Raw genomic sequence first — 15,868 nt, 5'->3', positions numbered from 1 at the left:
ATCCTTCCCGTAATTAACACACCACCCAGCAGAGCGGTCTGGTGTCTCAGCCCCATCGCACCAGGGGAGAGGGCTGCACGGGGAGCGGGGACGGAGCCGAGCGTGGCCGCCCCGGTGCCGGCGTTGGCCCCCCGGCTCGCCCCGGCCGGCGGCTCCCGGTGCCCGCGGGGGACCGGACCCCCCCCCAGGGACACGGCGCAGCTCAGCCCGCAGCGCCGCGGCATCGGGAGGGAAAGTCACTTCTCGAAAGCAAGGGCCTCACACGACATTTATTTTTATTTTATTATAAAAAAATACAGAATCCAAATGGGGCGGTGATCCGGTTACCATCAGCACGACGTCGAGGACGAAAGCGGCGTGTCTAAGGACGAAGCTAGGCGGAACGGAGACCAACACGCAGAACCAGCGCCCACGATGGGCTGCTCCCGAGGGACAGCCCGGCCACAGCGAAGCACCCCCAGCCCTCAGCACCCCCTCGCCTCGGCTGCCGGCCCCTGCCAGCCTCGCTGCCGCATTCGCTTTTCCACTCTCCCACAGTCGCTGTACACAATATAGATATTTATATATATAATCTATATATATATAAAACACAGACCGAAGGCCAGGTTTTGCCGTCGCCTCTCCCCCGCGAGCCGGCACCGTGGCAGGTGGGTGCTGCCGGCTCCTCCTCGGAGCCCGGTGGGTGCTCAGCGCCCGGCTGGGTGGGTGCCCTCCCTCATCCCCTCAATAAACACGATGCTTTCGCTCGCCTTCGAGAACCACGACCTGGTCTGGACACACGGGGACAGGGACGGGACGGCAGGGAATGCGATTTTTTTTTATTGGGTGTTTTTTTTTTTTTATTTTTTGGATGGTCAAGATGAGCTTATTGCGAGATTTCAGCTTCCTAGTCTAAAAAATAAAAATAAAATAAAAATAAGATAAACCCTTCCATAAAATTCATTCTCAACAATACATAAAAAAAACCGCTCACAGTATAGCGCTGTATGTACAGGGACGGAGCCCCCGCCGGCCCCCCTGCTGCCGGAAGGGTCTGGGGTGCGCTCGGAAAAGGCGCCCGCAGGAGGGGCTTCGGCCGGGTCCGAGCCCATTGCCGTCGTCCCCCGGGACCACCGACCCCCCGGTGCGTGGGGGTGCCTCTGCGGGATGGCACGGGACCCCCCCCAGGTGGGACAGCCCCAGATTTAAGGCGAGGAGGGGTCAGGCCCCGGGGCTGCGGGGGGTAACCCTCCTTGGGGACCTGCCACCCCTGGGGTCAGGGCCAACCTTGGATCGGGGGTTTCGATGAGTTTTTCTTATTAACGCGAAGAAGGAAAAGGAAAAAATCCCCAAGCCCAGCCCCGGAACTCCGGGGATGCCGGCAGCAGCCGGGGGACAAAGGGGCAACCGTGGGGAGCGCCGCGATGGTCCCGCACGCGGCCGCTGGCCCCCCCCGTGGGGGCTCTCGCACCCCCAAGGCATCGCGGGGGGGGGGACGCGGTGCAGAGCAGAAGGCTGCAGAGGAGGAAAACCTGCTCCACGGGCAACGCCGGGCCGGCACGCTCCTCCTGCCCCGGCGAGATCAGCCCTGCCGCGGACGGGGGCTCCAGCCCCGGCTCCAGCCAAACGCCCTCGGAGCGATCCCAGCTGCTGGGCGAGCCCGGCCCGCCGGCTCCCAGCTCCCGGTGGTGCTCCCAGTGCCAGCCAGCCATCCCCGGTGCTCTCCGTGCCGGCCAGCCATCTCCAGTGCTCCCGGTGCCGGCCGTCCTCAGCGCTCCACGTGCCGGCCGGCCATCGCCGGTGCCCCTTGTGCCGGCCATCCCTGGCGCTCCCCTCGGATGCATCCAGTTTGCTTTGCTGCTCGCGGAGCGGCCCCGGGGTCCCACGGGGACAGCGGTGACATCCGTGGCACGAGCGGTGGGGACGGGGTCACCCCACCAGGCGCTCAGCGGGGACTCGTGTCCGTCCAGGCCCCCCCATCCCCGCACCCCCACGGCGGAGGGGTGGCAGGGGAAGCGCGCCGCAGCCGGCACCGCGACGTCCTGCTGCCGGAGCGATGGCCGGGCTGGGAAGGAGTCTGCGACAACGGAGCCATCGGCACCGTCGCTGGCATCCGTCTCTCCTGGCTTCCCGGCGCTGCCCGTGGCCGGGCGAAGGCAGGGTGCCGCAGCCGCCCCGGCGAGGGGCTCAGCGGGAGGGGGCTGAGCCCGGCCCCGTGTGGGTCAGTCTGACACGGGGAAGCCCGGACTGAAACAACCCAACAAATAAAAATAAAAATCTTTTTTCTTTAGAAAACAAAAACAAAACAAAACGACGAGGACTCTATATTTGGTCTAGAAATGTAAAAAGCGACATCCGACGGGGAGGGCTGGCGCCGAGCGAGCCGTAGCGCAGAGATGGGAGCTTTCGGCAAGCGCAGCCAGGATCCATCCCGCGGGGCAGCCCTTCACCATTCCCGGCACGATGTCCTGGCGCGGTGGCCGTGCGAAGATGGGGACTTCACGCGGCAGCAGGATCCGGGCGAGCTTCTCGCCGGTAGCACCAACCCTCCACACCGGTGATCTCCCCAGGCACGTCCCGCTGCCGCAGGAGCCGCGACTCGAAGGCGATTCGGGGTGGCCAGGATCTGTCCCCAGGCTGCTCCTTCCCCGCGGAGCCGCTCCCCGGCACGTCGGTGTCGGTGCTACGAGGCCAGGAGCGTCCAGACGACCGGCACCACCACGAGCACGGCGTGTGGGACCCTGAGGCTGCAGCAGGAGTTGTTGCTGGTGAAAATGGGCTCCGGGGACTCGTAGAGGGAATCGTCTGCGGAAGGGGAGGAAGAGAGGGAGGCGTGAGCCGACAGCGGAGCCGTACAGGACGGCCGCGCTCTGGGCCGGATCCTGTCCCGGCAGAAGGGCGGTGATGCTCAGCACCCCGGGGTTGGGGTCCGGATGCTGCTGATGCAGCAGCATCCCCCGCAGCGAGGAGCTGGGTACCTATCCCCCCCCCGCCCCCCAAATCCCGGCTTCCCCGAAGGCGCCGCTGCCGAGCCGCCCTCCGCAACTCCTGGGACCTGAAGCAGGGACACCAACGCGCAGCTCCGGCAGCTGTGCCGCGGGGATGGGCAGCGCAGGGATGCGACGTGTGCCCTCCGGGGCCGGAGGGTGGGCGAGGGCACGGGGCGCTCCGGTTCCTGCCCTCTAAATGGGATTAAGCGGCGTTGCATCCCGTCCCCTCCTAAGCCCCCCTGACAGCCCCTGGGTCAGAGGCGGGTGCCGTTGTGCGAGGGGGATTAGCCGCGGCGGCCGGGGCAGCTTGGACGTGGGTCCGGGGGCTGGGGACGGACCAGCCTGTACGGGGCAGGGGCACCCGCTCGCCCACAGCTCGGTGGTCCCGCAGCCAAGCCCCGACCGGCGGCAGCCCAGAGCGCACAGGGGAACACGTTAGACGATGGCTAAAGCTGTTAACGCGCTCCCTGGGCTTGGCTCGCCCGTGTTTGTTACTGGATTAAGGATTTTTATGGACCCAGAACCAGGAAAAGCAGAGGCTGGTCCTGGCCGGGGATCGAGCATCCCCCCTCTATCCCCCCCCCCCCCACCTGGTCCCCTTGTCCCTCCCCGTCCAGGAGGGTCCCTGTGTGGGTTCACTTGAGACCAGGGTCCCCCTGTGACGGGCGCTTGCAATTGAGAAGGTTTCAAGGACTCGTCCTGGGGCCAGACGCAATCGAGGGGTGCCCAGCCCGGGACAGCCCTTGGGGAGCCCCTGCAGCCTCCTCTCCCCGAGCTGCACAAAGGCAGCCCTTCCTCTCCGCGAGGCATCAGCATAATAAAATCCCGATGTTATTAAAATACTAAAAAATAATATCATGAGAGATTTTTTCCCCCTATTATGCCCTAGTCCTGAACAAAACAGAATGATTTTTTACAGATGGTTTCATTATATTGGGTTTTATTTTAAAGCCATGCAAATAAAAAAAAAGAAAGACATCCTTTTAAATGGTGACATTTTGCAGGCACTCTTCCCCAGGGAGAGCTGCTGCCATTTGCTAATTACACGTTAACAGGAGAAGAAAATTATTAATTTGTTTTTTTAAATGGCTGAGTTATTTGATTCTGAAAAGTAGCCACTGTGCAGAGATTATTATTTTTTTTTTTTTTCCCCCTATCTGAAACTCAGCGGCAAATGTCCACCGTGCAGGCGATGCGCCCGCTGTGGTCCAGACACTGCCGGGACGGCTCTGGCAGGGCTGCGGGCACCGTCCCCGTCGGGGTGCTACCCAGGTGGGACCCGGGGCATCCCGTCCCCCTCCACGGTCTCCACTCGCCCGGGACCACCAGCCACCGAGCGCGTCCCCCTCGCCCCGTGGGGCAGAACCGCTCCCCCCCTGGGGACCCAGGGCCCCCCCCAGCTCACTTACTTGTTGGCCGAACATAAACCTTCAGCTTCAGGCAGGGTCTGTCCACCATGTTCGGGGGGGACGCGGCTGCAGAGAAGCAAAGGGGAGAGAAAGGGGGTGGGTCAGGGGGGCAGCGGCTCGGCCCCCACCATGGGGACGGAGCAGAGTCCGGCTCGGGGCAGGGACGCGTCTCAGGGACCCCCCGAGGGTCCGCGCACGCCGTGACCCCCTGAGCTCGGCGGGGAGATGGGCGGCCGCATCCAGCCCCATTGCACAGGGCCGGGGATGGGGGGGTCGGAGTGGGGAGCGGTACAGCCCCCCCATGGGGTTTTCCAGCTCACGGTGTCACCGAACCTTAAAAGCCACCACGGGGGCTGCCCTGCCCCGGCACAGCTCCAGCGGCAAACCCTGCCTGCCGAGCCCGGTGCCAGCGCTGTTACGGCAGGGGGGGGGACACAACCTGCGGGGACGAGCCGGCTCCGCGTCCCCTCCCGGGGTCACCTCACATAAATGCTGAAGCAGCTTGAAATGCGGATCATAAGGCTGCTCTGCTGCGGAGGCTCCCCAGGGCATCACCTTGGGCAGAGGGAAAAGTGGGGGTCCCAGAACCAGCTGGCTCCGGGGAGAGCCCCCCCCTCCCCGCTCCCTCCCCAGTGCCAGGGGGGCCGCATCCTGCGGGGAGCCCGGAGGAGGGGAGCAGAGCTGCCCCACAGCATCCCCGGCACAGAAGAGCCCTCACCCCCCCCCCAGCCCCCACAGGAGGGAGGGAGGGCTGGGGCTGCCCCCACCCCATCCCAGGTGAGCCCAGTAAAGGGTCCCTGATGGTCCCAGCACAGCTGGAGCGACGACGGCTGGTGTGGCTTTTGTCCCACCGCCTGCGTTGCAGAGGGCTGCGAGAGCACAGGCAGGGCTGCGCGGCTCTCCCTGAACAGGCAAAATGAGGATAAAGGCACAGAATAAAAATAATACTCATTGGGAGAGAGAAAGGGAGTAATTGCAATAATTATCTTGGTGAAAGTCCCCTCTCAATATGAGAAAATGTGATTTTTATATATATGTTTTTAAAGGAATTTAATTTTCTTTTCTCTTTTTTTTTGAATTAAAGAAGAGGAGAGAGCATTATTCGCAATAAAGTTTAATTTCAGCTGGAAGAAGGGGGAATTGGGATGCTGCTCGCAGGAGAGGCGGCAGCAAGGGGCCAGCCCTGCCTGGGCACACGCAGTCCCCTCCGGCAGCACCAGGCCACCGCCGTCCCTCCCCTCCGGCGCTTGGGGGGGGACACGGCGGGGTCCCCAGTACGGATGGTGACACAGGGGCCGCCCCCCTGCTGCTCCACAGGACCCGTTTGATTTATTTTTACCAAATAAAACCACGGGGCAGCTGCGGAGGGGCCGCCGGCTCGGTCGGGTCCCTGGCCCCCCCCCCAATCTCCTCCTGACCCCTCTCTGCACCCCGGAGCTGTGCACCCACCTCGTGCAGCCCAGCGCCCCCCCGTGATGGGGGTCGTGTACCCCCGGACCCCTCGACAGTCGCATCCAGCCCCCGCACCGGGGTCAGCATCTCGCCCGTGCTCCCACGGGAACGGGCGCAGCCCCGGCACCCCTGGGCACAGCCATTTTGGGGAGATGCTGGGGATGCTGCAAAGCCTCCATGGGTTTTTTTTTTTTTTTACCCTTCCCTTTTCTTTTCCTCCCTGGCGCTACACCCCACGCGGGGAAGGTCACGCGAGATGCTCCTGGCGCCTGCCGTGCCATGCCGTGCCGAGCCGAGCCGAGCCGAGCCGAGCCGAGCCGAGCCGAGCCGAGCCGCGGGCATCCCGCAGCAGCTCCGTCCACCGGCTCCATCCCCAGGGCCAGCCCATGCCCTTGACCCGGCACCGGGAGCACGAGCGCGTCCCCGTGCCTGCGAGGTTAATGGCATTCCAATTTGCGAGCTCGAGGAGGAGGTAATTTCTTTTCTTTCATGTCTGCTAAATACGGTTCCTCAAAGAGGCATAATTTCTAATGTTCCGCATGACATGAATTCTAACCGGTTTAGCAATGATCAGCTTCACCATTTACTTCTGTGTAATCTCTCCCTAACGACATTAAAAATAAAAAAAAAATAAAATAAAACGGGGGGGGGAGGAAGAGAGAGTTGTAGATGCAGTTATTTCGCAAGTGACATTTTACAGGGGGAGAGGGAGAGGGGGGAAAAAATGGTAATTTAATATAGATAAAAGGAACAAATTAAGTGGGCTGAAAACAGATGCTTTAGGAAAAAGGGGGAGAAATAATAAGGAAGATAAGCATGCCGGCTGGGCCCTGTGCGAGAAGAGAGGCGTCCCTGTCTCCCTGTGACACCACCGAGTGCTTGGGGGTCATGGTTTCGCATTCATTTTATTTTTTTTCCCTCTTTATTGATTGCCAGACTCCCAGCGCCTGATCTGAGCCCCATTAGCTTATTTTTCCATGGCTCCAGCAGGCTCCCGAGGAAGCCAGTCCGGCTCCTCTCCCCCTCCTCTGCTGCCCTGGCCCCTGCGTCCGGCCGCTCCGGAGGCAGAAATTCAACGAGGGGCCCGATCCGCCCCATCCCGGGGACCCTGATCCTGCCACCGGTGCCTGGGCACCTACAAAAAAGTTTCCCCCACAGCAAGTCGGCCAGCTTCGGCTTCATCTGTTGGGCGAGAAAGGGGAGCGCAGCCCCGGGAGAGCACGGGAACACAGGGGAGCGTGCGGCAGAGCGCGGGAGCGTGCGGGGCCGCTGCCTGGGGCTGGCAGGGCTGTGCACCGCACCGGTGCAGCACCTTTACCGGTGCCCGGTGGTGGTCCCACAGGGATGAGATCAGCGTCCCCATCATCCCGCGGTCCCTGGAAAGTCCTAGTCGCTCTCGTGGCCACCCCATGCCCACGGCTGTGACTCAGCCCCGGCGAAGGCTTTGGGCACCAAATGTGTGCCAGCTGGGATCTCCACCTTGAGCCGGACGTGCCGGCGCTGCCGGCACAAGGGCACGGCTGGGTTTGGGGGCTTTGCAGCGTTTTGGGTGGCCAACGCAAACCGAGCCGTGGCTCAGCATCCGGGTCCGGTCTGCACCGCGGGGCGATGCCGAGGACGTCCCCGGAATGTGCTCGCCGGACCCCCACGTATCCCCTCCCTGCCGGCCCCTACTCACAGATATAGTAGTACTCGTGGCCGGGTCTGAACTCGAAGCCCAGCGAGAAGGGGGTGAAGAGCTGGAACTTCTCCGAAAACTTGAGGGGCCCGTTGGGGGAGTCGGGCCGGTTGCACTCCCAGCGCTTGAAGCCCCTTTGCCGGTGGTCGCAGGACGCGTGCCCCTCGTAGTTGACCATGTAGAGGATGTAGCGCTCCATCCGCTCGGGCAGCGGCTCCTCGTAGTGCGGGCAGTAGATGTCCAGGTAGTCGTTGATGCTCACCTCCACCGTGTAATCCCCGCGGTGAAACCTGCGGGAGAAGCTGGCGTCAGTGGGACCACGTTTCACCGGATCCCGCCGTGGGGATGCCGGCGGCCCCGGGGCACGCTGAAACCTTGGTTTGACCGTGACCCCGGGCTGGATCCAGCCCAGCCCAGCCCTGCACCGCTCTCCTCTCCCCATCGCCCCCTCCCAGGCACCCCAGCCCCCCGCCCACCCCAACACCTCCATTAACCTACAAGATTAACCCAGAGCCTCTTTGTTTTACGCCCGATAAACCGGCACCACTTGGTAGTAAGTCACAAAAAAATCATTATTCACGGCGATACCGTCGAAGCGTTGGCATCGCTGCAGCTGTGCGCTGCAATCCCAGTGTAATTTGCGTTTCTGGCACTGATTATCTGAGAGATTAAGGGATTAGCGGCGCTGGAGAACTCCGTGGCACATGCTGGCAGCTCCCGCCTGGCAGCCGCCCCCCCCCGGCTCCTCGGGGCGACCCCTGCAACCCCCCATCCCCAAATTGCACCCCGGGGGGGAGAACGTTGCAGCCCCCCAGCACTACTGGCACGGCAGCCGATGAAGCTCGCCGGCCAAGCTCACCGGCTCCCGCAGGAGCCAACCTGGCAGCTTGGCTTTTTTTCCCCCCCGTGTCGAGCATGTTTTCTTTGCTAATTAATTTGAGGCTCCTGCGGCACGGCCCTCCTGCCAGCAGAAAGCCCCCTGCCTTGGCATGACCAGGGATGGGGGGATGCCCCACGGCTCCAGGGCCAGCGCTCCCGGACCCCGAGGAGCAGCTCCGCACGCATCCCCACGGCTCGGCCCCGGGGTGGTCAGCGGCTGGAGGGGTCGGTGCAGGCCTGGGTGGGATGGGGATGGTGGCCACGGCCCCCCCGGCCACCCCAAAGCAGCATCTTTGGGCTCCCCGACATCCCTGCGCCCGCCCGAGTCTCCGGCGGCTGCGAGCAGGGCTGAGATTGGCTCCAACTCATCACACGGGACACCCCAAGCTTGCATCCCTGCATCCCCGGGGTGGCCGAGCGCTGACGGGGCAGGTGGGGATGGCAGCGAAGTGCTGGCAGTGGGAGAGGGTGACCCAAAAGGCACCCAGCACCCCAAAAAGGGAAGGGGGGACTGAAGACAGGAGGCGGGGGGGGGGGGGGTTGGTCTTCCAGCCTCGCCAGAGTGACCGAGCAGCAGCGTCTAGCCCCCATCCAGCTCATTACCTGCTTCATAAGCACTCTGATCACACAGGGAAATACGCTAATTAAGGAGAAGGGTTTTTCTCTCTCCTTCTCTCTCCTTTCCCGAGTCAGTTGTGCCAACCCTGCCCCTGGCAAGGTAACATTTTAAAATGTAAAATTAATACAAAGGGCCGGGATTTACTGGGAAACAATTTTCAAACGCATACAAAACAATAAAAAAAAAAAAAAAGAAAAAAAACCCCTCTTCTCTCTGCCTTTTATTTTAAAAAATTATTTATTTTAATGATCGTTATTAAAGCCCAAGCAAAGGCGACTGTAACGGGAGGGCCCATGCTTATCAGGTGTATAATAATAATAATTATATTTTGGGGGAAAAAAAAAAAAATCAACTAACTGCAAGGGCCTTCGCCAGACTGACAAATTGCTGAATTAAAGCTGATTAGCTCTGATAAATGGCACAGATGGAGACGGGTGCTGGCGGGGGCTGCACGGAGGGGTCACCCTCTGCTGTGGGGGGGGGAGGCGGTGGGTGCTGGGGAGCCGTGGGGACCCTCAGCACGGTGCACCCCAGCCTGTGGTGGGTCCTGGGCTCCCCCCAGCCCCACTGAGCACAGGAGAGACCCCTCTGCCCACCCGGCACCCCCACCTGCTGCCCCTCGGTGTCCCTGTCCCCATCCCTGTCCCCATCCCCGCAGACCCCTCACCGGGGCCGGGAGCGGCGGACGGTGCCCAGGTGGCTCCGAATCGAGGAGCCGGGGCCGGCACGAGGCGACGGCTGGTCCCGGGGGACGCTGCGCCGGAGTCCAGGACAGGGCTGGATCGGGCATCCCTGCCGTCGCACCGCGGCCGCAGCCCCCGCGGCACAGACCGACCCCAGTGGGACAGGGACGGGACGGGCAGCGGGCGTCCCCGTCTGCCATCGCGAGACACCCACGGGCTGCCCGGACCCTCCCGCGTCCCCTCAAGTGCCAGGGGGGCACCGGGGCTGTCCGGACCCCGTGTTTGGCGAGCAGGAGGGGGCCGGGGCGCTGCCACCCCTGGGACCGCGCGTCCTCAGGCACCGGGTGACTTTGTCTCGGCTCCGTCCTGGCTTTTCCTTGCCGGAAAATCTTTATTTATGTCTCCATTTCCCCCTGCTGATTTACCCCCTCCTATAAATATTACATCTCTGCCTGATCAAATATTCCCTCCCAGCAGCTCTGCCGAATGCTGCGACATGCGTGACCTGGGGTCCCAACGCGGCTGCTCGGTGGGACTGTGACCGTGCCGTGGCACCGGGCACCGCCGCCCCGGCACAGCTGGCAAAGCCCGGCACAGGCAGCTCAGGGAGGAGGCAGCCGGGCAGCCGGCACGGGGTAGGGGCTTTTTGGAGGTGCCCCAGCGATGCCTTCAGGAGGGGGATGCGGGGATGGGGTGACGTGGGAATGAGGGTCTGTGCCACTCTGCCGGGCACGGGGCACCCCAGGGCTGGGCACAGCACCCGGAGCAGGGACAGTGGCTCACGGAGCTGCTCTATCCTTGTTCCATCCCATCCCGAGCACCAGCCCTTCGGAGCCACTACCAACCTCTGCTCGGTGCAGGACCGGAGCTGCCACCACCTCGTCCTGGCTGGCTTCGGCTTTACATCCCTCCGGCACCATCGGGCCAATAACCGCACCGACAGCCCGGGTCTGGGGGTTACCGGGACGTGCCCGCATAACAGGGTGCTCCAGTGCTCACACCGAGCCCCCGTTCCCCCGGCGGTAACCACTCACAGCCAGCTCCGGCAGAGCAGCCGGCCCGATGGTGCCGCCGGGACCCCAACGCCGGAGCGGCGGGGAGGGAGGACGGATCCAACACACAGCACCCCGAAAGCCGCCCCCGAGCAGCGGCACCCATGCAGAGACCCGAGCACCCACCGTAGGCACCGGGCCGGCATCGGCGCGGAGCGACTGAGCGCGCGGGGAGAGGCGCCGGCACTCGGACACGCTCAGGTAACCGAATTTGCTCACAGAGGCGCGTGGCGGAGGCTCACGCCGAGCCAGCCCCACGCGCACGCACGGAGCCGTCTGTTAATTTGTTATCGTTTAAGTCATTCAGTTCGCAAAATGTCAACAGCATTTTAAAAACCCGCCACCTGGAAAGCGCGCTGTCGCCCCGTGTAATACCCGCAGCAGGGCTGCCAGGCCGCGCTAATTAAAATGAGTGGGATTTGAACTGTCTAAACGAGGCACATCGCTAATTCGTCTGCTTCAAAATAGAAAAAATAAAATACGCCTTTCAGCAGGGCAGGGAAGGGCGAGCGGCCGGGGCCGAGACGGATGCCAGCAGCCCCTCTCCCGCTCCCCGCGTTCGGCACGCTCCACGTCAGCGGGAGCTGCGGCGTTGCAAACCGCAGCCGGGGCCCCTCCGGGAGCTGCAGCGGGCGCCCGGGCAGAGCCCCGTGCCCGGCACAGCCCGCGGCGGTCTGGCACCCGCCGCAGTCCCCCCACCCGCGTCTCAGACACGCGCGTGCTTTCTGGGTGCCAGCCTGGGGCGAGCGGGACACGGAGCCCTGTCCCCACCTCCGCCGAGCCCTCGAGTCCCCGAGACACAGGGACACTGGCTCAGGGCAAATCCCCGGATCTTTGGTCCACTGGGAACTGCAGCAAGCGAGAGGAGAGACACCCCCCCCCCGCTTTGGCACCCCAACAAACACCAATTCACGACATTTTCAAGCCAAAGGAAAAACTCAGCTTTGAGCAAATCCAGGTTTCGGTTACTCCGCCTGGAAACGCGCAGCCCCGGCCCCTCTTGGCAGCAGGGACCCCACGTCCCCCCGGCCACGGAACCGGGGCTGCGGGAGGCAGCCGGGTTATTCTCCATCCAGCAGCTACGGGGTAATTACCGTCTCCTCAGCAGCTCGTGCTTAACCGCTCGGGAAAATAGGAACCATGGGCGTGCTCCGGAGGACGTGCCGGCGGCAGGGCTGCACCACGGGGCTCGCCGCAGCCGCTCGGGGGCCGACCGCGGTGCCCGCCACGCTGCGCCTCTGCAAGCTGCACGTGTCTGGCACGGAGCGGCCCCTCGCCACGGGACGGCTTTGCCAGGACAGGCTGGGGGGGTCCCCCTGCTCCCCGGCCAGCCCCTGCCCGATGCTGGAGAGCTCAGCAGGGCCGGGGGTGGCTTTGCCCGCGGTGGTGGGAGCCACACACGGGGCTGGCAGCAGCTTTGGCTGCCTTGTCTTCACGCCCTGTGATGCACAGAAAAACAGGAGGAGGGTGTCGGGTGCACGGGGCTGGTGGGGTGCCTGGGGGGGTCACACCAGTACTGGGCACAGGGCAGCCCCCGTGGATAGACACCGGGTCGATGCCGTGGCCAGGGTGGTGCACACCATGGGATGGGGCTGACGCCAACACTGGGGCCGATGCCATTGCTGGGGCCGATGCCACGGTCCACCATGGCCACCGGAGCCCCGCCGACGGGCACGGAGCTCGCCCACCGCCAAAGGGGTTAACGCCGGAGCTTTGTTTTTCCCTGACAGAGACGGATGGAGCAGCCTCCCCGCCTCACCCCGGCGGGATGTTACACTTGACAATTGACTACTCGCAGCTTTCAGCTCTGTCAGCTACCATTAAGGCTGGGATCCTGGCTAATTGGGTGTTTCATTAGGGGCATTCGTTACTGTTAGTGCTGCCTGACAGCCAGACCTGCTCTGCCGGCAGGGCAGGGGACAGGCAGGCTGCTCGATGGGCTCGTGGCCCCTCCGCTGTCCCCCACGTGCGGGGGCTCTGCCGGCAGCACGGTGGGAACCCCCCGGGGACAACCCGTGGCCTTGCCAGCACACCCTCCTTGGGATGGCCACGGCTCCCGCCGGAAGGCAGCACCGCAGAGCCGGGGGCGGCTGTGCCGCGCTCCCACCCTCTGGCACCCCGGGGTGCCGGTGCCGGGACCCGCCACCCGCTGAGGCCGGTGCTGCCGGCAGCCGCCCTGCTCTCCCCTGGCTCCATCTTGGTTTGCGTTTAATTGATAACTTTCCCGGTGCTGTCACGTGCCTGCCCCTTTGCATGACAAGAGCGGGAATCCATTGGAGTGAAATTGCCTGGAATAAACTATTGGAGCTGGTGAAGCGGCTCCGCCGCCCTCCCGTCCTCCGGTGCTGCGGCGGCACCCAAGCCCTGCCCGTGCCCCTGTGCCACGCTGGGCAGGGTGGCATCTCCATGCCAGGAGCCCGTTGGCTCCCAAAGTTTTCACCTCTCGGATATTCACCACGGAGGGGATAAACCCTTCCGAGAGCCCGTCCTGCAAACCCACGTGCCGGAGGCATCCTCAGCCTGAGACCCCCGGCCCCTGCGGGGCAGAACCAACCGGGAGAGCAAACCCTGCCTGCGCCCAAACCCCCGTGGCTCTCCCAGCCCCAGGTCTGGGTGTCATGAGACCCCTGACCCTGGTCCCGGTCCCCCCTACCGCAGCCAGTGCCTCAGTTTCCCCTCTGGGTAGCAGCAGCATCCGCCCAAAACTCCCAAACAAGGGCAGCAACCCAGTGCGGGAACAAAGCATATTTGTCTCTTGGTCTCGCTACACCCTGCAAGAGCAGCCAGTGTCCCAAGGGTTAAATAATTCAGATTTTTCTTTCCTGAACAGCTTGAAAAGAGATATGATTGCGCTTGCTGAAATACGTGGGGGGGGGAGATATTATGGATGGAAAGGAGCTATTTAAGCTGAAGAACAGTGTTGGCACATAAACAAATGGGTATAAACTGGCCATGAATAAATTGAGGCTGGAAATTAGGAGGTTTGTAACCGTCGGAGGAACGAAGGGTTGGAAGGGGCTCGCGGCGGCGGGGGCAGCGAGGCGAGGAGGGGGTTTGGGGCAGAGTGCTGCCGGTGCCGGGGTGCCGGGTGCTGGGGTCCCCCAGCTCCAAGGGCACCCGTCCTTGCGGGGCCAGGCGCTGAGATACTTAAAATCTCCCTTACGCTTTCATCTCCTGAAATCTCCTTCATTCAAATAGTCACAGCGTGATCAGCAGTAATAAGCCTATTACAGAGCAAAATAAAACACAGCAGCCCCCCCACCCCTGAAACCAGCCCCCAACCTCGCCCGCCGCCCTCTCGCTGTCTTTTAAACACAACCTGATGAAAAATCAGCTGCGGAGCAGCCAACGCCAGCCCCCCGCCAGCCTCCGTCGTGGTGTCCCCCCCCGGGAAATAAGCACAAAGCGGCTCCTTGGTGCTGGGGGGGCGGCGGGGAATGGCCCCCGCGGGAGGAGGCGCCTGCCCGACTCCTTTCAGCAGCGTTACGGCTCTTTTCTCCATTAATCCTGTTGCTCGGCTGGTTCCTGGCATGTCCGTAGCCGGCAATGGACTTCACGCCGGGAACATTTAAGCTGGTTTTCCCATCTGTTTCTCCTTCTCCTTGGACAGCCGGCACCGCCGCGCCACCGCAGAGCCGAGCTCCGTCCCGCGGGATGCTGAAGGCAGCGCCGGGCACGAGCGGCGGGAGCCGGACGGGGCCGTCGGGGGATTTTGGCCACGTGTTGGTCCCAGTGTCCCGGAGGCAGACCCGTTTTCCCTGCTCAAGAGCGGTCACGGTGCTCAGGGCGAAAGAGGCAAAAGTCACTTGCGGGGTCCGGGAGGGGATGGCACCGGAGCCGGATGCGCCCGTGACACCTGGGTCCATCCGGCATCGGTCCAGCGGGGTCAGGCGTCCCCCCCACCCCGTCCCACCACCCCACCAATGCCAAGGTTTACTTTAACCGTGTTGATAAAATGTTTCGCATGGCCAGAGAGCGAGCGTGGCCACCCTGGCAGTGGCACCAGCACCCGCCGCCACCCAGACCTCCGCCGGGCTGTGCCGGAGGATCTCAGCATCCCAACCTGGCCAAGCCCCGGTGCTTGCAGGAATGAGACAATGCTCGGGGTTACGGCAGGAGCTGCCCCATCCTCGGTCTCATCTCTCCCAGCCCCGCAGAACGGAGGCGGTGATGAGCCCCAGTCCCGGCGGGGCTGTGCAGCGCCATGCGCGCTCCGGCAGCGTCCCCAGTGCCACGGCGGCGGGGCAGAGCGGGGATGCGCGTCTCGGGCTGCAGCTCACGGTACGCCTGTAATGTAGTCCTGAGGGACCCACCGTACACACACCACCTAAATTATTTAATTTCTCCAAACTGCTGCACCTTTATAAATCATTAAAAGCTCCTTTTGATCTGTGTTAATGAGGTTTCCTGAGTGCGGTGGTTGGAAACACACTTTGGTGCCAGATAGCGAATCAGCTAATTAAAAAAATAAAGAAGGAGCGAGCGGGAGCACGGCAGGGCGGGAGGAGGGACGGGCACCGGCGTGGGGCGGCGGGCGCAGGGCGATGGGCACAAGGGCTCCCCATGACCTGCCCGGGCAGTGGTGGGGCAGAGGGTGGTTTACGGATGCTCATTATGTTTTTCCTCTTTTTCTTTGTCTTTTTTTCTTTTCCCCGGGGATGGGAGAGTTCTCACCGCCCGTCCCCACCTCGCCGCGCGTCCTGACAGGTGAGCAGCCAGCCTGGCAGAGCAGGAAAAGCAGCATCAAGTGAAATCCGTCATGAACAAACCGAAAGGCAGGGACGGCAGCGGCAGAATTATATTTACTTTTGAATTTCCCAATTGTTTGAGCCCCGTGCGCACCGGCTGCTGCTTTGCTAGGCCAGCCGGGCTGCGGGGGCCACCCCATGGGCTGCAGCACCCGTTGCCCCCTGCCTCCCCCCACCTAGGGACCCTTTTTTTCCCTAAGCAACAAACCACGAGCTCCCCAGGAGGTTTCCAGCCCAGCTGGTCCCGGCTGCGACCGCATCACCTGGAAATGCCCGTGCTGGCCAAAACACTGGCCGGGTGGGGGTTGTGGGTCCTGATCGCCGCCGCGGGGTGTGCCGGAGCTTCCCAAACCCCCCAGGTCGGGGCAGGTGTGGCGAG

At 63.1% G+C, this 15,868-nt stretch overlaps 1 protein-coding gene across 1 annotated transcript in view; it reads right to left on the bottom strand.

Annotated features, from left to right (window-relative positions):
• Nucleotides 1-258: 258 nt before the first annotated feature.
• The window catches only part of EFNA2 (ephrin A2), a 49,715-nt gene continuing 34,105 nt past the window's right edge, over nt 259-15,868 (bottom strand). The window contains exons 2-4 of the mRNA XM_052802338.1: nt 7,509-7,798; nt 4,379-4,444; nt 259-2,784 (exon numbers count right to left, since the gene is read on the bottom strand). Coding sequence (XP_052658298.1) covers nt 2,663-2,784; nt 4,379-4,444; nt 7,509-7,798 — 478 coding nt within the window. The 3' untranslated portion in view covers nt 259-2,662. The remainder of the gene's footprint in view (nt 2,785-4,378; nt 4,445-7,508; nt 7,799-15,868) is intronic.

The sequence above is a fragment of the Harpia harpyja genome, chromosome 11 (genome assembly GCF_026419915.1).
Source record: "Harpia harpyja isolate bHarHar1 chromosome 11, bHarHar1 primary haplotype, whole genome shotgun sequence".
Taxonomy (NCBI): Eukaryota; Metazoa; Chordata; class Aves; order Accipitriformes; family Accipitridae; genus Harpia; species Harpia harpyja.
This window is presented reverse-complemented; position numbering and strand designations above follow the sequence as displayed.